The following is a 21,165-nucleotide window of genomic DNA, read 5'->3' as shown; positions in this document are numbered from 1 at the left end:
CAATTTCTTTAAATGCAGATTTAAAAAGTGCGTGAGTTCTAAAACTATGTTTCTAATATGAGATTTGTCTTGGTTAACTCTGGTTAAACCCCCTCCCCCCAATCCCCTTTTTAAATCTGTATTACGTTTGCTTACGCATGGGTAATATGTAATATGCAGGGGTAACATTTCAGGCCACAAAATAAGAGTCAGAGTCTCATGTGGGTTTCCAGGTTAAAGTAAGTAAAAGCAATTTCGTTGCGTTTTCTCATCCGAAACACTGAACGTGGGCTGGGTGAGTGTATTCCTCAGGGATAAAACTGCTGAGGTGATCGATCCCTAGACTTACACACTACTTAAACTAACTTATGCTAAGAACAACACACACATCCCTGCCCGAGAGAGAACTCGAACCTCCGGCGGGAGGGGCCTGGCAATCTGTGCCAGGGAGCCTCAAACCTCGCGGCAACCCCGCGTGGCTGAAATTGAAGTCTTAGTTTCGAACAGATACGACGCAGCGAGAGATTTACCATTTGCTTACGTTTCTCTAGAATTCTGTTCACCGGAAAAGGATCGGATACATCACTGTCGATTAAAAATGGCTGGCAGAACAGTGCTGGCACATTTGGAACACAAATTATTTTGTGACTCCGCGTGTGGCATCTACGAAGATACCAAAAAATACGATGCAAAGTGGCGATTTCATTTAGGATGATAATCTAATCTCTCGTCAGGCTTTTGCTCTCCGTATTTCACAGAACCTACAATGATAACAACAATTACCACGTAAGGTAATGATTTTAGTTAGTTAGGATGATAAATAATTTGTTATCTCGCATTTTGTGCTTGACTGCTATCAAAACGATTGAAAATGAATAGTTTTATAGACTTCTTAAGCATTTGTTTCCATGTCTGGCTAAATGAAGACCATTAACAGGTTACTAAATATCACTTTTACTATAATTTAAGAATCTATTAATCCTTTACAATAGCAATGCCACTATTCTAAAATATTTTAACTGAGCAAATGGCATAAATATATTTGTCTCCTGTACAATACACACCAATTGTTTCTATTTAAAATTAATCTACGGACATTATGCAGCAGGATACAAACAGCTGATCGACTACTGAATTCAAATGTTCAAATGTGTGTAAAATCTTATGGGACTTAACTGCTAAGGTCATCAGTCCCTAAGCTTACCCACTACTTAACCTAAATTAGCCTAAGGACAAACACACAGACATACGCCCGAGGGAGGACTCGAACCTCCGCCGGACCAGCCGCACAGTCCATGACTGCAGCGCCATAGACCGCTCGGCTAATCCCGTGCGGCCCGACTACTGAAAGGTGACACGTTCTGAGATCCAAATTTGACTGAGAAGTTGGTACTTAGTACCTGTTCACCTGATGTGTATTATGGACTAAATGATAAAAAAAACAACGTACTTTCCTTGTCTGAATAAGATGCTTGAAAGCGGTGGCGTCTTAACTAGACGCAGAATTTACATCTGTCAATGTGCGTAGAAATACCTTCGAAGGGAGAAAGGAAGATAAGAGTTTATTGTCCCGTCTGAAGCGTGATCATTAGGGACGGAGAACAAGCTCGATGTACGAACGGATTGAGCTTTCCAAAGGAACCGTCCCAATATTTGGCTAGAGTGACTTAGGGAAATCACGGAAAACCTAAATTTCGGTAGCCGGACGGGGAATTGAACCATCGTCCTCTCGAATGCAAGTCCATTGCGCTAACCACTGAGTACCCTCGCTCGGTCTATCCTTTTCACTTTCCATATGCAATCACTCCAGTTACCAAAGCATTAAACTGAATAGGTTACTGACATTATTTAAATTGTGATGCAAGACGGTTTGAGCTCCTGTTTGAACAGCAATCTCAGTAGAGATACGATACGATAAGTTACACTGTTACCACCACGTAGACTGATATGAAGTGCTTTGCGTAATATACCTCTGAGATAAGAATGACAGGTCGGTCACTGAAGAAGTTGTAACGTGAGCTGCCGACTACAGGGCAGCCAGAAGACAGACATGGCGGTCAGAGACAGAAACATGCGCAGTGCGGCGCTGCTGCTGGCCGCTGCCCTCTGTGTGGGAGTCGCAGACTCAGCACCGCGCCCCCAGCTGCTCCAGGTACTCTGACCGACTCTTCATGACTTATTGCTTCACCCCTACTTCTGGTACACTGCACGCTTTGTGCCATATTGCCTCCTGTACGACTGCGTCCGTGACAAGAATCTTGTTACTTGTGTACTCGCAACCAGTTGAATTAAGTCATTTGAACGTTCCCTCTGTTTATTTTACTGAAAATAGAGCGTTTCCGAACTGTACTGTACTTGTGTTTGCTCTTGGACGTACTATTTGTACTGAGTACTTGTCCCATCTCAATACCCGTGCAGCTGTAGCACAATTGTTTTGCTGTTTTTCCGCAAAATTTGTGAGCTGTTGTACATCTTACATTGACGCTGCAGAACCGGAAAAGACGAATATTATCATTTAATTGTGTGTTAACGGCTAGGTGATTGGCGAATTGGTGCAGAATAGCACTTCAGTGAAATGGAAATACACAAGTAATTTATTTCAAATCTCGTATCCTTAAACGTCATGGCCTACCATTAGCTGAGAGGACGGTTTTACGGTTTTGCCTAGTGATAGATATGCAGTTGATGGATTTCTTTAAGGACTTAAGTTGCTATAATCTGATTGTAATATCGCAGATTACTTGAAGTCCCGTGTAGTAAATTTAGCTGCAATTCTCGACATTGTATTCGTCAGAATTGGTAAGACTTGAAAATACTTTCAGAAGATTACCAGAATCCTTGAAAAATAGAGGATTGAATGTGGCCTACAGAGTACTGCTAAAGACAAAGTGAATCTCAGGCAAGCATCACATGGGGTATGAACTGAGTGAGACATATTCATGTTCACGATAAATTTTGCTAATAATATACATGTTTCCTTGATAGTATGTTTGAACGATTACAGAACTATGTCCATGTGAATCACAAGACATTTTAAATACAACATGTTGGCTTCTATTTAGGTTGCTAGTCTTGAGGCTTCTCTTAGACTAGGGTCGCGACCAGTCTGACGCGGCTCTTATGTTCTCTTCACACAGAGGCCGCTGCTGTTACGTTGTCGTCCTGAGATGGGGTTGGTCAGCAAACGATTGGCTGACCTCTTCTCGTAGGCCTCTACGTTTTGTCGTTCCCGACTGGCCTGCCGGCGCTTGACTCTGCGCCGTACGTTCTCCCCCTCCCCCTCCCCCTCCCCACAAAGCGATCGACCGTGGTCGTACAGGGAGCACGATAACGGCGGGGGAGGCATGACCGTGGACGCTGCAATGGACTGAAAGCTGTGGCTGCAGAGAAGGTCATGCTTCCAGTAGTACCCCGCCGTCTGGCCTTCGGTCTGGTGGAAACGTTCCCCGGAAAACGACCAGAAGGGTACGCGTCCACCTCCTAAGACCCGTAGGAATACGGAAAAGGCGTCGGCCTCTTCGGTGTGGACGGTTCCAGCTCCATCGTAGGACGAGAGGAGGCGGAGGAGGCGAAAGCTCTGTCTCCACTGGGTCGTCCCACTCTGTCGTTAAGACACCCTGTGCTGCTATGGCTGCGCTGTCCTCGGGATCCGCGAATCTGTCGGAAGAGACACAGATAGATCACCGTGCACATGACAGTGGCGAATTTGATTGTGATGTCGGGCTGCAATCCATCTGGGCCTGAAATGAGATACATGCATGCGTCAGGTCGATGAAAGATCTCACCTCGCGCCCACCGTCTGCTGCCACTAAAAACCCTCAAGAACAGAATATTATGCGGCGCGAAGCGGTACTTGCGATCTCCCTTCGGCAACGGATGCTGAGGAGGGTCGGCAGGAGGTTCAGTATCAGATGGCGATGATCATGAAGCAATACCGCCGGTGATGGTCCATCTCGTGGATGCGGACGATATGAGGCGAGAAACAGCTGCAATGCTTGATCCCTCTTGTGTGTGGTGCGACGTTTGCCCATCTGCTGCATGGAGGTTCTTACAAAACGTTCCGCTCCGCCCTTTGACTGTGGTGCACATGTTAGATGTTGTATGCATTGCGTTCACAGAATTTTTCAAATTCATTTGACGTGAACTGAGTGCCGTTGTCCGACACTATGACTTCAAGCAAACCTTCGAGGCAAAGAATGGAGGGCAACACCTGAATTGCGTTACGTGACGTTGTAGATTTAATTAGCACAGCAAAAGGAAAATTGCTGTAAGAGTCTACCACAATCAACCAACGAATGTTCCAAAAAGATTCCGCAAAGTCTCTGTGCCATGTGATTGCGACTTGAGCCAAGCAGAGAATGTTTGTGGCGGAGAGGACTGATTTTCCGCACATGCGTGAAACTGTAACGACATCTGTTCTATTTGGGTGTCCATACCCTGCCAAGTACAATGTCGACGTGCTAACTGTTTCGTACGAACAATCCCCCCAGTGTCCTTGGTGAAGTAACTGCAACACTTCTTTTAGCAAAGCTTTAGGGATCAACAAATGTGACCGTCCACTGTCATTTTGAACAAGAATCACATCACGCTGTATAGCGAGGCTATGCCGACGTGCGAAGTATCAGCGATCTATATGCTACGCAATGAGCGAGGTCAAGAAGTGCAAATGTACTGTAGCAAAATGTTCAAATCTGAATCATCTTCCGTGACCTGTCCAATTTTCCTACAGTTCAGAGGAAAGGATTAAAGCAATTCAGAATCCTGAGCAACGATATGACAACAAGATGGAGCTCAAGAGTCAAAGTCTGTATCAGGGCCAATCGGAAGCCATGAAAGTGCGTCCGCATTACCATGTTGAGCTGTCGGTCAATACACAATCTCGCACTGGTATTGAGACAAAAACAAAGCCCATCTCTGCAATTTTTGGGCAATTTCAATAGGAACCGGCTTCGTCAGATGAAACAAGGACTGTAATGGCCTGTGATCGGTTACTAAGTAGAATTTTCTGCCATACAAATAGTGGTGGAATTTGGTGACACCATAAACAATAGCCAGTGCCTCTTTCTCTGTTTGTGAATAGTTACACTGAGCTTTGGACAACACTTTTGGTCCAATACCAATAGACCTGTCTTTATCACCAAATCTGTGCGAAAGCATTGCACCGATTCCGTAAGAGGGAGCGTCAGCTTGCAACACAACTGGTTTGTCAGGGTCAAAGTGATCCAAGCATCGATCACTGAGCAATGCATTTTTAAGCTTTTGAAACGCTTCTTGGCACTCGTCTGTCCAAACAAAGGGAACGTTCTTGCGACGAAGCGATTCAATGGAGCTGAAATTTCTACAGCATTCGGTTTGAACGGGGAATATAATAGTTCATTGTCAGTCAAGACTGACTGCAATTCTGTGACATTGCGAGGAACTTGCAGGTCACGTATGGCTAACAAGTGTGACTGAAGAGGATGTACACCTTGACTGTTTTTGATATGACCAAGATACTGCAACTAAGGTTTATAAAAATCACACTTGTCCGGTCTGCATCAGATAACACACGGAACAAAGCACAGAAATTTGCTACGTATTCTACAGGTGTACGACCTGCTACGACAACATCGTCCAACTAGTTTGAACAGTTTGGTACTTGCGCTGTTCCAAATACTGTTGGAAAAAGGCGGGTGCGGAAGCACTGCCAAAAGGAAAACGCAAATATTTAAATAAGCCCAAATGAATGTTCACAACACACGACTTTTGAGATGCTTCATCTAGCGGTGTTAGAAGACATGCTTCCCGCAAATCAATTTTTAAAAAGTAGCGACCAGCACCTAATTTGTCCATGAGATCCTCTGGACATGGCAATGGATAAGTACCAATCACAGTTTGTGGATTGACTGTAGTTATAAAGTCAACACAGTGGCAAATGTGACCTGACGGTTTGGGGAGCAAAACCAGTGGACTTACCCATTGACTATCTGATACGGGCGCAATAGCTCCGCTATCTTGCAATTCTTCAAGTTCAGCAGTAACTTTGTCCCGTAATGCAATGGGAACAGCTCTATCCTGGCAAAATTTCGGCTGAGTATTGCCTTTCATAGTAATATGTGCAACGAAAATTGTTAGCCTTGCCTGAACCTTCAGAAAAGAGTTGAGAGAATTCTTTCAGCAAATCAGCTACACTGTCTTTAGCTGTGAATGCAGTCACTGAATCTGAAAGCCAAAGAGATCAAACGAATCAAGACCAAATATGTTCTCACAAGTGCATGATTGTAGTACAGTGAAAGTCACAGTTTGTGTATGCGAGCGATACATAGCAGGCAAAGTACATTTTCCGAGAACGTGAATGTCATGTCCACTGTAATTCATTGGGTGCGGGCTAGTTTTAGACAGGCGTGGGGAGCCGAACAGTTCTTACTTGTTACGATTCAGAAATGTAACAGAGGCACCCGTGTCTATCTGAAATTTCACACGCTTTCCACAAATATGCAATAGAACAAAAAGTTTGTTGGATTGGTGTAGCACTGAAGAAACTGTTTGCTTGCTAGTTTTGCTAATGCCCGCAGCAGGCTTTGAACACATTACATTGATTACATGGGTCTTGTGAATAGACTTTTGTGTGTGGGCAGAGTACTTATGTTTGTTCCGTTGCAGACATACGGATTGTACGGGGCCTTTCTTGCCACAAACGTAACACTGTACTTGTCGGTACGGGCAGTTCTGGTGCGTGTGCCGTGTATAGCACCGAGGGTTGACGTAATTCTGTTCGCCTGTGTAGCCGTCTGTTTAGAGAAATGTATACGTGACGTGGAGAACTGCTTACACGGCGTGGCAAGTGCAAGCTGTCGCTACCTAGTGGGCCGGTCGCTGCTGAAGTTTATCAGCCGAAATGGCACCTGAATTACACTGACCTAGTATCTGCACTATGTGCTGAAATGATGGATCTCACTGTTTCAAAATCTGTTCTCTAAGTTTGACATCAGTTAAGTTGTATACAATCACATCACGCAACATAACATCTGGATATAAAGCACCACAAGCACATTTGAATTTGCATTTCCTCTTAATACCCTGCAAATCTGTTACCCACCTGCGATAAGTTTGGTCTGATCACTTTTTGCAACGAAATAATTGGTACCTAGCTGCAGCCACTGTCACTTGTTGGTCATAATTGTTAGTTAGCGAATCTACAACATGATCATAGGAAAAATGGTTCAAATGGCTCTGAGCTCTATGCGACTTAACTTCTGAGGTCATCAGTCGCCAGAACTTAGAACTAATTAAACCTAACTAACCTAAGGACATCACACACATCCATGCCCGAGGCAGGACTCGAACCTGCGACCGTAGCGGTCGCTCTGTTCCAGAATGCAGCGCCTAGAACCGCACGGCCACACCGGCCGGCTGATCATAGGACAGTTTACTTGGAGTGGCGTCAGGGAACAATTCCTGAATGAGGTGAAAAACTGCACTTCTACTGTTGACCAAAAGTAATGTAGTTTCACAGCATCTAGTACATTGCGAGCTTGTGGGCTTCAAACTGTTGCAACTGCTCGAGCTACTCCTCGTCACTTCCGTTAAATTGGTGAAAAGGCAGCGTGGAACTCGCAGCTGCAGGTGTTACTTGTAGCACTGTATTTGTTTGCTTCACCAGGAGTTTCTATACCGTTCTCAGCAGCGTGACTATTTGTTGGGTCTGAAACTGAAACATCTGTGTTAGCGGCTTTGCATCTCTCGCTTGCAGCTGAGGCGCCTGAGCAAGGGGTTGGAGAGGTGGGTTACTCATAATGGGAGAGAAAATTGCAATAAACAGAGAAGACAAGCAATTAAAATAAGCGCATAGGCAAAGAAAACTTTGACAACGTCCACCTGAAAACATCGATTAGTAAAAACCACTATAAGAGACACCGTTAAAGCAAGTAAACACACACGTACAAAGAAAAAACAAGTAAAATTAAGGTGCAAGCAAAACATAAAAACCTCATAAAAAAAAAGAAAATGGTAGCCAGGCACGGGGTTCTGCTTACTTCTCGCCAAATGTTGGCTTCTATTCAGGTCGCTACTCTCGAAGCTTTTCCTCGACTGGGGCCGCGACCGGTCTGACGCGGCGCTTATGTTTCCTTCGTATAGGAGCTGCTGCTGTCGTGTTGTCGTCCTGGAGGGCGGTCAGTTATTGAGTGATTGGCTGACCTCTTCTCACAGCCCTCTCTTCCCTAGCGTTCTCCGCTGGCATGCCGGTGCTTGACTTTACGCCGTAACACAACACTGCCTACAGCACCTTTTAAGTAGAATGTATATCTGACCTGAGAAGGAGCACATTTAGTAAGTCTTTTGCACAGGAACAAAACGTTCAGCGTAGGAAACGTTTGTTCCTAGGATGTGTGACTTGTGACGTGGCATACTAAGATGTGATCCAAAAGCGTTACTTCCTATCTATACGATTCCTGAGGAATGGCTGTACTGAGACCTGGAAAAGTCATTGAGTCTACTTCTGGAACCCAGTTCGTTACGCCGAAGGAGCACAGGCTCCACATGATTCAACAACTCAAGTCCGGAGGACCAGCTGTCAAGCTCCTGAGGTCGAGTGCACGGTTAAGGACCTAGCTTGTTAATCGTTTGCTATTTGCCGCCGACACATCCATTATCTGCCGGAAAATACAACTCATGAGATGTCCTTATAGAAACCATTGAATTTTGGCGGCCAGTAATGACTATTTATCGACTGAGTTATGATCAACTTTGAACTTCTCCACTGATTTGGAATCATCACCACAACTTTGAAACGATACGCAGTATGACTGAAACTAGGCAACTGAGGAATATAGCAGAACAGTTACCAAATGATGTCTCTGTAACATTAGACAGTAAATGTAGCAAGAGGCTACGCTCTGTTCATGAAGTACGTGGAAACTGGAAGGGAGCATTTTGAATTAACGGTACTGCTTTCGTCACCACTGAGTCACCTGTACGTTTGAAGCTGGGTGCACTTGTTTCCTATAGAGAAAGAAGCATCTCTGAAGATGTCTTGATGGTCACTTACTGCGATGCTCACATGTGGTCGTTCCATTTTTTTCGTTTCCTCTTGTTTCTAAGATTTCGATGATAGTGTATATTCGAGATACCACGACATTGGTGGTTTTTTTTTTTTTTTTAATCACAAATGATTACACTAAAGGTTTTGGCCAAGTTACAGAATATTTCAGTTGGTGAAAGTCTTTTATTTAGGTATATTACTTGATTAATATACAGAAGAGATGGGATACTCTGTGGAGATGTCGTCGTGGTGTTCATTCTGGAAGATGGTGTGATGCAGCTCTCCATGCTGTTCCATTCTGTGTAGGCTTACTCATCTATGCATGATTGCTGCAACCTTCAGCATCTTAGTCGAACATTGGACTCCATCTAAAAGTTTTGCACACAACACTTCGTTCTACTACCAAATTGTGATTACTGAATGCCGTAACATATGTCCCATCAATTGATCCCTTCTTTTAGCCAGTTTGTGGAATAAATTTATTTTTAGAATGATATTTTCACTCTGCAGCGGAAAGTACACTGATATGAAACTTCCTGACAGACCGAGACTCGAACTCGAGACCTTTGCCTTTCACGGAAAAGTCCTCAACAGACTTTTTTGTCTCGTTCTGTTCGTGATTGTTCGTTCTATTTGTTCGGGGCGAACGTCCTATGACGCTTGTTCCATTAAATCAGATTTTTTTTTTATTACAGAGGGTGGCTAATCCTCTGACCGAACATGATGAGCTACCGTGCCGCCACCGACTGAGATACCCAACCACGACTAGTGACCTGTCCTCACACCTTCAATTTTGCCGGTACACCGCCTCCTACCTTCCAAACTTCACAGAGGCTACATTGTACGATCCTGTTTACTCAGGTTATTGTCAGTTATTCTGCTGTTCAAATAGCAAATTCATCTACACTTTTGTGTCTAATTTTCTAATCTAATTCTAGCAGTATCATCTGAATTAATTCCACGACATTCCATTACCACTATTTTATCTTCATTGACGTTCAGCTTAAAGCCTCTCCTCAAGACAGCATCTTTTCCGTTTAACATAGCTTCCAAGGCCTTTCCCGTCTCTTACAGAATTACTATGTCATGGGAGAACCTCAGAAGCTTTTGTTTCTTCTCCCTAAATTTTAATTCCCTTACTAAATTCCTCCTTGGTTTCCTGCACTGCTTGCTCGATGTACATCCTGAAAAACATTGATGGACGGACTACACTTCTGTCTAACTCCCTGCTGAATCACTGGTTCCTCTCCTTGTGCTCCAATTCTTATAGCTGCAGTCTGGTTTACTAACTTTAGAACTACAATCAATTTTGTAAAAACTTTCCTTAAATCTATTCCAATCAATTTTGTAAAAAGCTTTCTCTAAATCCATATCTTCAGCCTGCCTTCTAGGATATGTCGTATCGTCAGCTTTTTGGCGTGCAATTTCATATCTCCAGAATTCAAACTTTTCGGTCTATCAGCTTTTCCGTTCTTCTGTATGTAATCCGTGTCCATATTCTGCAATCATGCTCTCTAAATCTACATCAAATCAAACTTTTCAGCAGTCTAATTTCCAACCTGTTATTTTGTTGGGATATCAGATTTGGCGATATATTACGCCATCTTCGGGCCCTCTGACAGACGTGTAGGAGGATTCCAAGCTCTTTTCCGGTCAAAACAGGTACCAGCATTCAAAAACTGTTATCTGTAGAGTTCTGCTTGACACAGGCGATCAGTTCAAACATCACCTGCCGGCTGATGTCTGTGAGTCGTCAGATGATGTTTGAAGTGATCGCTGTGTCAAGCACAAATCTACAGATACTAGTCTTTGAATACTGGTCTCTATTTTGACCGAAACCGACGTTGGAATCTTCCTATACGTCAAATTCTTATTATGTCAAATTCTTCCAGCAGTGTATCGCCCATCTCATCTTTATCTACTTCATCTTCTCTTTCTAAAATATTTTCTTCAAGTTTGCTTCCCTCTACACATCCTTCGCACCTTCCAACCTTTGCTTGCATCTCTTTGCTTATAAAAAAATAGTACTGCTTCTATCTGCAGGTGCTTCTCTTCTCTTCAAAGGTCTGTTTAATTTTCCTGTAGGCGGCATTCATTTTTCCCATAGTCGTGCATGCACATGCAGCCTTGCGTTTAGTCCAAACATTCCTGTCTTGTCACTTACAATTCCTCTTAGTTTCATTTCTTAGACGTCTGTATTCCCTTGTGTTGGCTTCATTTATCGTGTTTTCATATTTTATACTTCCGCCAATTACTTTTTTGTGTGTTACCTCAGGGTTTCTAGTGGGTCTTTTCTTCCTACCAATTTGATGGTCTGCTAGCTTCACTGCTAAAGATTCGTCTTCTGTTTTATTTCTTCTTCCTTTCAGTGAATCTTTTCACAATATTACCTTTGACGCTCTCAGTAAAGTCTGGTTCTGTCATATTACCCGGCTTCCATTACTTAATTTGCTACCTATTTGGTATTTCTTATGTTTTAATAGGCAGTTCATAACTAATTATGCTCACAGTTCAATTGTGTCCTTGTAAACGTACTACATTTTAGAACATCGTTCGAAAATTCTTTCTTACTATTATCTCGTCTATCTAAAATATTTTTCTGTCTCCGGATTTCTTCAACATATACAACCGTTTTTCGAAGTTACCTAACCACATAATGGCAACAATTAAATTGCGTTCTGTCCGCGATTTTATCAAGCGACTTCCCCTTTGTTTCATCTTCTCCTGTTCTTGTCCTTATACAATTTATTCTTCTCGTTCTTTCGTACTATCGAATTCCATTACCTCATAAGGGCTAATTTTTTGTCTACTTTACCTATCTGAATAATTTCTTTTATCTCGTCGCATATTCTCATAATGTCTTCATCGTCTTCAGAGCTAGTTAGCATACAAACATGTGCTACTAGTGTGTGTTGCCTTTGTATCTACCTTAGCTATTGTTGCCTATGCTGTTCGTTGTAGCTTACCCACATTCACATTTTCCTATTCATTACTGTACCTACTCCTGCGTTACTCCTGTTTGACTGCGTGTTGATGATCCTTTACTAACCTGACCAGAAGTGTTGCGTGTAGCGATAGTTTTTCGTGCCTTTCATTCTGACCAAGTTACATAACTGTTACACGATACTTTATCCTCCAAAGTCACTAATAAAGATAGACAGGCAGTGAAACTAAGCGGTAGTTATTAGTAATTCTGACACCTTATTCTACATTATGTATCAGGAATTATTCCCACACTCCGTTTCACCTAAGATATTGGTATTTATCTGTCCCGGCTCGTCGTCATTCTAATACGAATGTTGAGTGTCGCCTTTAACACCATTCTAGTCTTGGCATCTCTCCATTTATAACGATCATGAAACGGAATAACAGTAAGATTCTTTTCAAGGTTTTCAATTTTTTAAATATATGATATCAAATACTACTTTTATAAAAGAAGTTTTCGCTGCTGGATATCTGGTACGTAGCACAGCTCAGTTTCTTTCAGCTCAGTCCCACTGAATTAGAAGTGGGTCACAAATGCCAGGTGTTTCAGAAGTATTACCAGTTCTGATTTAGGCCTTACAATCAAAGAAAACCTCTCGACAAACTTGGTCGGAAGTGAAGAATTGGAAATATTTTTACTCGGATTCCAAGGAGAACTTCCAGATATAAACATCACGGTGTGATTATGTGTATTTCAGTGGTGTAACAGTGTCAATTGGCTAACATTGTTGAAGATCTCGTTCCGTTGTGGACACTTGCGAAATGAGTTTCGGACAGCGGTTTCCAGCTCGGAAATGGAAAGGGATTTGTCGCTAAGTCTTAAGGCAAATTCCGGAATTTGCCTTAAGACTTAGCGACAAATCCTGAAAACTTTGGTCGCAACAGCATCAATACAAACAATGCGTTCCCCATTACATTCAGCTGCTCAAGTTAACATGCAGACCTTCAACGTGACGGCAGTATTCTGAGTTACGCTTATACATTTATGTTGTACATAACGTTCACTCTGTTCCAGAGTTCGTCACACGTGGATCTGTTGCAGGGGGAGGATGTGTTCGTGACGGTGGAGACGGGTGCCCTCAGGGGCGTGGTGGCCACGTCGCTCAACGGCACACTCTACAACCGGTTCGTCGGCATCCCGTTCGCAACACCACCGCTCGGAGACCTCCGCTTCAGGGTGAGTACCTCCGCTAAACCCTAGCGCCCTCTCTCATCTTGCAGGAAACTGTGTGGAATGCGACACCCCGTCTAGAAAACAATCAGCACCTTGAACAGATGCGAGCAGAGCAGCTCCTCACGCATGTCAGTGATTTTAGTTTCATGCATTGTTTGTAAAGTTTTCAACGGTTTAAATTCAAGAGATAAACGTTGAAACACAAAACTAACCCAGTGTAAAACCGTAAGTAACTGGTAAGTACAGCTCGCCTTGTAGAGACTTTACCGCTGTTAATTGCACGAGAATTTGTGCCGCACCATGAGTCCAACTTTCTATTGTCGCTTATCGCGAATGGCCACCTTACCATTTGACTATCCGAGCATGACTCGCGACTAGGGCCATACTTCCATGCACGTGTGTCTGAAGAAACTTTGCATCGTACTGCTGAATAACGCAGGCACTTCAATGCTATATTTGTCTGCCGACGCCAGGCAAGAGACTTCCAAGCAAAACATCTCCCCTTTAGGGGAATACACTCCTGGAAATTGAAATAAGAACACCGTGAATTCATTGTCCCAGGAAGGGGAAACTTTATTGACACATTCCTGGGGTCAGATACATCACATGATCACACTGACAGAACCACAGGCACATAGACACAGGCAACAGAGCATGCACAATGTCGGCACTAGTACAGTGTATATCCACCTTTCGCAGCAATGCAGGCTGCTATTCTCCCATGGAGACGATCGTAGAGATGCTGGATGTAGTCCTGTGGAACGGCTTGCCATGCCATTTCCACCTGGCGCCTCAGTTGGACCAGCGTTCGTGCTGGACGTGCAGACCGCGTGAGACGACGCTTCATCCAGTCCCAAACATGCTCAATGGGGGACAGATCCGGAGATCTTGCTGGCCAGGGTAGTTGACTTACACCTTCTAGAGCACGTTGGGTGGCACGGGATACATGCGGACGTGCATTGTCCTGTTGGAACAGCAAGTTCCCTTGCCGGTCTAGGAATGGTAGAACGATGGGTTCGATGACGGTTTGGATGTACCGTGCACTATTCAGTGTCCCCTCGACGATCACCAGTGGTGTACGGCCAGTGTAGGAGATCGCTCCCCACACCATGATGCCGGGTGTTGGCCCTGTGTGCCTCGGTCGTATGCAGTCCTGATTGTGGCGATCACCTGCACGGCGCCAAACACGCATACGACCATCATTGGCACCAAGGCAGAAGCGACTCTCATCGCTGAAGACGACACGTCTCCATTCGTCCCTCCATTCACGCTTGTCGCGACACCACTGGAGGCGGGATGCACGATGTTGGGGCGTGAGCGGAAGACGGCCTAACGGTGTGCGGGACCGTAGCCCAGCTTCATGGAGACGGTTGCGAATGGTCCTCGCCGATACCCCAGGAGCAACAGTGTCCCTAATTTGCTGGGAAGTGGCGGTGCGGTCCCCTACGGCACTGCGTAGGATCCTACGGTCTTGGCGTGCGTCCGTGCGTCGCTGCGGTCCGGTCCCAGGTCGACGAGCACGTGCACCTTCCGCCGACCACTGGCGACAACATCGATGTACTGTGGAGACCTCACGCCCCACGTGTTGAGCAATTCGGCGGTACGTCCACCCGGCCTCCCGCATGCCCACTATATGCCCTCGCTCAAAGTCCGTCAACTGCACATACGGTTCACGTCCACGCTGTCGCGGCATGCTACCAGTGTTAAAGACTGCGATGGAGCTCCGTATGCCACGGCAAACTGGCTGACACTGACGGCGGCGGTGCACAAATGCTGCGCAGCTAGCGCCATTCGACGGCCAACACCGCGGTTCCTGGTGTGTCCGCTGTGCCGTGCGTGTGATCATTGCTTGTAGAGCCCTCTCGCAGTGTCCGGAGCAAGTATGGTGGGTCTGACACACCGGTGTCAATGTGTTCTTTTTTCCATTTCCAGGAGTGTATATGTAATGGATATATGAGTACAGGATGCAGAGTCGTGATTACGAGGTATGGAAGTTTGGCTCTGGCGTTGAGTGTTGGATAGCCAAATGGTAAGGCATCCACTCAAGATAGGCGGGAAATACGGGTTCAGTCGCTCTACAGCAGGCTAGCGGCACAGACGTCTTGCTTACACAGCTCCCTCGGGGGAGTTTTCAAGAAATATTTCTTATGATTAACGCGTCTTTTATGTTTGAAGAACAAAGATTTTCATACGTTTAACATTATCTTAAAAAACAGGAAAAGAAAACCAAGTGAACGAGAACAGCAAAAAAATGGTAAGGCATTCATTCACAGTGCGCGCGATATCCGGGTTCGAATCCCATTCCTGTACAAATTTTCACTGTCGTCGTTCCATTACACAGCATTTGGTTGTCCATATTTGCAACAGGTAATACATTTAATGTATTTAATAACGGCTGTAGTCGCCGCAGTGCCTGTTTCTTTGAACATGCACGAGTGCCCGACCGAACGTTGCATCATATTTCTGAACAACACAGGCACCGCAATATCGTAAAACTTTCTTTACTTTTATCCTCGTGATGATTACGTACGATATGAACACATAGGCGACAATAGTCGTGCCGAACGTCCTTCAATCCGGCGTTGTGCATCAACTCGACGTGGCATGTACTCAACAAGTCGTGGAAGTGACGTGCAGATAAGTTGATCCATGCCGCCTGTATAGCCATCCATAACTACGAACGTGATGGCGGGTCAGGTATTTGTGCGTAAACTGACGTCTTGGTTATGGCCTATAAAGGTTCGATGGGTTTCTTGCTGGGCGATCTGGATGGTCAAACCATTCATTCCAACTGTCCACAATGTTCTTCAAACTAATTGTGAATAATTGTGGCCTGGTGGTGTGGTGCACTGTCATCTATAAAAATGGCATTGTTGTTTGGGAACATGACATCCATGAATGACTGCAAACGGTCTCCACATAACTTAAAATCCACAGGACTGAGTCCATTCCATGTAAACACAGCCCACACTATTATGGAGAAATCACTAGTTTTCACAATGCCTTATTAACAACTCACGTTAACGGCGTCCTGAGGACTGCACCACACTCTAATCCTGCATCAGCTCTTACCAACTGAAATCGGGACTCATCTAAACCAGGCCACAGTTTTCCAGTCGTCTAGGGTCCAACCGATATGGTGACGAGTTCAGAGAGGCCCTGCAGACGAAATCATGCTGTTAGCCAAGGCACTCGCTTCAGTTGTCTGCTGCTATAGCCCCTTATGGATACGTTCGTCGTACGTCTCACATTGATTTTTGCTTTTATTTCATGCAGTTTTGCTTGTCTGTTACCAATGGCAACTCTACGCAAACACCACTGCTCTTGGTCGTTAAGTGAAGACCGTCGGCCAGTGCATTGTCCGCGGTGAGAGGTAATTCCAGAAATTTGGTATTCTCGGCACCCGATTGACTGTGCGAATCTCCGAATATTGAATTCGCTAACGATTGCCCAAACAGAATGTCTCATGCGCTTTCAAAGTCTGTTAATTCCTGTCGTGTGGCAATAATCACATCGTTAACCTTTTACCATGAATCACTTCAGCACAAATCACAACTCCGCCAATGTATTGACCTTTTGTACCTTGTGTATACGATACTGCTGTCATCTGTATATGTGAATGTCGCTATCCCATCACTTTCCTCACCTCAGCGTACATTAACGTGTGTAATATGTTCCATGATTCGGATTTGAATGTGAGCTATTGTAATTTCGTGAGCATATCTCGCGGGAATGCAGAGCAACTTTGTAGTAGCGTCTCGCGTTGGATTTTATTGAGAATGTTTGCGACGCTGTGGCGCAGCGGGTAGAATACGAGCAGCCATCTTATACTGTCGCACCTGTAGATGATGAATCACTGCCTCGCAGAAATATTCTGCCGGCTAGACAATATCATCCGACGCAACACCGAGAACCTTTCAAGAAGTTGTTTCTTCTCCGATTACGAAAACATTTCGTTGGTTCCTACCTACACAAAGGAATGAGACTCCCATAAAAAAGTAAGAGACGACAGAGTTCGCTCGGAATGATTTAGGCGTTAATTTTCCCCACGTGCCGTTTAAATGTGAGTTGCAGAGTAATCATGCCGATTTTGAAGTGAAATTCCTCTCAGTCTTCGGTTGATTAACCCTAGTAAGGGACTGAAGCGGCGAACAATTTCGAAGAACAAATTGAACGATTTCGTTTTGTTAGTAACTTCTTGCGAATCGAACCCTTTGGTTGTACAAGTAACGTCTTTTGTCGCAGAATTACACATCATTAAAGTTTTTCTAACAAATCGGGTAATTGCCCCTCTCTCACGAACGCCTTTCTCATATACAGGGTGAGTCACCTAACGTTACCGCTGGATGTATTTCGTAAACCACATCAAATACTGACGAACCGATTCCACAGACCGAACTTGAGGAGAGGGGCTAGTGTAATTGTTTAATACAAACCATACAAAAATGCACGGAAGTATGTTTTTTAACACAAACCCACGTTTTTTAAATGGAACCCCGTTAGTTTTGTTAGCACATCTGAACATATAAACAAATACGTAATCAGTGCTGTTTGTTGCATTGTAAAATGTTAATTACATGCGGAGATATTGTAACCTAAAGTTGACGCTTGAAACCTCCGACGTTCAGTTGCGTGTTGTAACAAACACGGGCCACGGTCGGCGAGCAGCATCTGCAAGGACATGTTTACGATGACGACCCTGTTTGTCGAGTGTGGCTGTAGTGCAGTGTTGTGGTTTGGTCTAGCTGTCGCAGTGTCCGCATGTAGCGCTTGCTGCAATCGTTATTCTGCATTCGTCTCCGCACGCAGACCAACTGTAGTACACCGTGTTACTAGACGTCTGTGATAGTGTAGTGTTGTAGGAACTGTGACCATGGTGTATTAGAACTCTGAAAAGGCGGAGATGATACTCATCTATGGCGAGTGTCGACGAAATGCAGCTGAAGCCTGCAGGGTGTATGCAGAACGGTACCCGGACAGAGAGCATCTAACCTGCGGCACATTGCAAAACATCTACCGCCAACTGTATGCAACAGGTATGGTCATAGCACGCAAACGGGTCCGTAACAGGCCCGTCACAGGAGAAGCGGGTGCAGTTGGTGTGTTAGCTGCTGTTGCCATGAACCCACACGGGACATTGCGAGAGCCGGTGGACTGAGTCAAACTAGTGTCATGCGCATACTGCATCGTCATCGCTTTCACCCGTTTCATGTGTCGCTACATCAGCAATTACATGGTGATGACTTTAATCATCTAGTGCAATTCTGTCAATGGGCTTTAACAGAGAATGCGTTGCAGTTCTACCTGTTTACCGATAAAGCGGGTTCCACAAACCACGGGGCAGTGAATCTACGGAACATTCATTACTGGTCCGTGGACAATCCTCGCTGACTCAGACAGGCAGAGCGACAGCGACCGTGGACTGTAAATGTATGGTGCGGAATCATTGGCGACCACCTCATTGGTCCTCACTTCATTGCAGGGCCCAAACAGCTGCAACATATATCGCGTTTCTACAGAATGATCTGCCAACGTTGCTCGAAAATGTCCCACTGGAAACGCATCGACGTATGTGGTATCAGCATGATGGTGCACCTGCACATTCCGCAATCAACACTAGGCTGACTATTGACAGGATGTTCGACGGGCGTTTCATAGGATGTGGAAGACGCATAAATTGACTAGCCCGTTCTCCTGATCTTACACCTCTGGACTTCTTTCTGTGGGGTACGTTAAAGGAGAATGTGTACCGTGATGTGCCTATAACCCCAGAGGATATGAAACAACGTATTGTGGCAGCCTGCGGCGACATTACACCAGATGTACTGCGGCGTGTACGACATTCATTACGCCAGAGATTGCAATTGTGTGCAGCAAATGATGGCCACCACATTGAACATCTATTGGCCTGACATGTCGTGACACACTCTATTCCACTCCGTAATTGAAAACGGAAACCACGTGTGTACGCGTACCTCACCCCTCATGGTAATGTACATGTGCGTCAGTGAAAAAGACCAATATAAAGTTGTTAGCATGTGGACGTAGTGTGCTGTTCCAGTCTCTTCTGTACCTAAGGCCCATCACCGTACCCTTTGGATCCCTAAGTAATTCGGTGCTCTCCGATACACACGATCGAACAGCGGAGGAGTGGTACTCAAGCATCAACTTTAGGTTACAATATCTCCGGATGTAATTAACATTTTACAATGAAACAAGCGGCACTGATTACGTATTTGTTTATGTGTTCAGATGTGCTAACAAAACTAACGGGGTTCCATTTAAAAAAATGTAGGTTTGTGTTAAAAAACATACCTCCGTGCATTTTTTTATGGTTTATATTAACCAGTTACACTAGCCCCTCTCCTCACTTTCGGTCTGTGGAATCGATTCGTCAGTATTTGATGTGGTTTATGAAATATATCCAGCGGTAATGTTAGGTGACTCACCCTGTATATACTTCTAGATAACTGATAACAGCGATTGATTTCTGTGACTGATGACATCGCTTATGTTCATCAGGTTAGGATGTGTGCATGCTACTTGCGGACGCAGGAGGAGCTTGCAGCGGTCGCGGACAGCTGAATGCACTTTTAGCTATGGTCAGTCACCCTAATGTTGCTTCCTTGGTGGGTAGCGGCGGCGGAGAATGTGGCGCGTCGTGTGGGACACCTCAGGTGACGCTAGCTTTGCCCAATGGCTCCGCTACAGAGGCACCTCCTGCTGTATCCGAGGTGGTGCATCATCCCTCACTGCAGGGTGAGTGGCGCGTGGTAAAGCGTTCATTTCGCTCGAAATAGGGGTCCTATTTAGTCACTGCTTCACCAGGGTCCGAGCAGACACACGGGGAGAGAGGATTACTAGTTATCGGGAACTTCGATGTTAGGCATATTATGGAGCTGCTTGGACAGACAGTGTTCAGGACTGGAACGAAAGTCAATATGCCCTCCAGAGGGCCTTATCTGAGATGTGAAGGCAGCTCTGCCTGAGACTTTGAGCGTGCAGCGTGCTGTCGTCTTGAAGTTGTGGTTCAAGTCGGTAACAACGACGTGTGTTACATGGGTTTTGAGGCCATCTTCAGTTCATACAGGCGGCTGGTAGAGGTGGTGAAGACTATTTAATGGGGATCAACCAGAGCTCGCAATTTGCAGCATTGTTGCCAGAGTTCATCAGGGTCCTTTGGTCTGGAGCTGAGTGGAGGGTCTTAACCAAAGGCTTCATCGACTCTGCGATGGCCACAGATTTCTAGACCTGCGTTATCAGGTGGGGAGAGGGGTGCACTACTTGAAGGAAGCAGTTACTCTGCTAGCAGGAAACTTGTGGAGTGCACATGGGGTTGTTTCAGGCTAGACGGTCGTTCGAGGTATTCTGATGAACACTCATTAGTCGATATGTAGCAACATAAGTGAGACGGCGTTCAGAATAAAGACACTCCGACCGTCAGAATTTTATCAGTAAAGTGTCTGAGCCGTGGTGGGGTTGGTGGTGTCGCCTTTCGTCTTCATGGAGCCTCTCTCTCGATCTGTCGTATGTCCCTCTGGTTTGAGGCCACTAAGATCTTTGTTCGAGGTTGCTGATGGGGGATAGGGAGTGTTGTGTCGTGGAAAGTTGGGAAGTGGTAACGGAGAGTGGGTGACGGTGTGAGGTGTCCGCCGGTGACTAAGGCGAACACTTGCACAATCGTTTTAGGCACGGAGTCTGGCGAATGGTTGCTGGGGATATTGGTGGGCCGATTTGAATACCTAGCTGACTTCGAGTGCCGACTTCGTGCATAGTCTGGCCAATCATCTGTGGGACGATCTCAACTATGAGGCAGTTGAGGCCAGTTTCGCTGTGCTGAATTCTGGGCCCCTTTTGAACCGGCAAGCTTCATCTTCGATTCGTCAACTTAAGTTGTTTTGGATTTTGAGGTCTTAACTGTTATTTTCTTATTGATACCTACAGGTCTTTTGCAATCATTGTGACTTCTTAACTAATTTATTTCATTACCAGTGGGTTCCTTGAA

General features: G+C 45.0%; 1 protein-coding gene across 1 annotated transcript in view; it reads left to right on the top strand.

Moving 5' to 3' along the window:
• The first annotated feature begins 2,029 nt into the window (after positions 1-2,029).
• Positions 2,030-21,165, top strand: part of LOC126412998 (esterase B1-like) — a 96,651-nt gene continuing 77,515 nt past the window's right edge. Inside the window, exons 1-2 of the mRNA XM_050082891.1 lie at positions 2,030-2,131; positions 13,002-13,163. Coding sequence (XP_049938848.1) covers positions 2,030-2,131; positions 13,002-13,163 — 264 coding nt within the window. The remainder of the gene's footprint in view (positions 2,132-13,001; positions 13,164-21,165) is intronic.

The sequence above is a fragment of the Schistocerca serialis genome, chromosome 7 (assembly GCF_023864345.2).
Source record: "Schistocerca serialis cubense isolate TAMUIC-IGC-003099 chromosome 7, iqSchSeri2.2, whole genome shotgun sequence".
NCBI classification, from domain to species: Eukaryota; Metazoa; Arthropoda; class Insecta; order Orthoptera; family Acrididae; genus Schistocerca; species Schistocerca serialis.
This window is presented reverse-complemented; position numbering and strand designations above follow the sequence as displayed.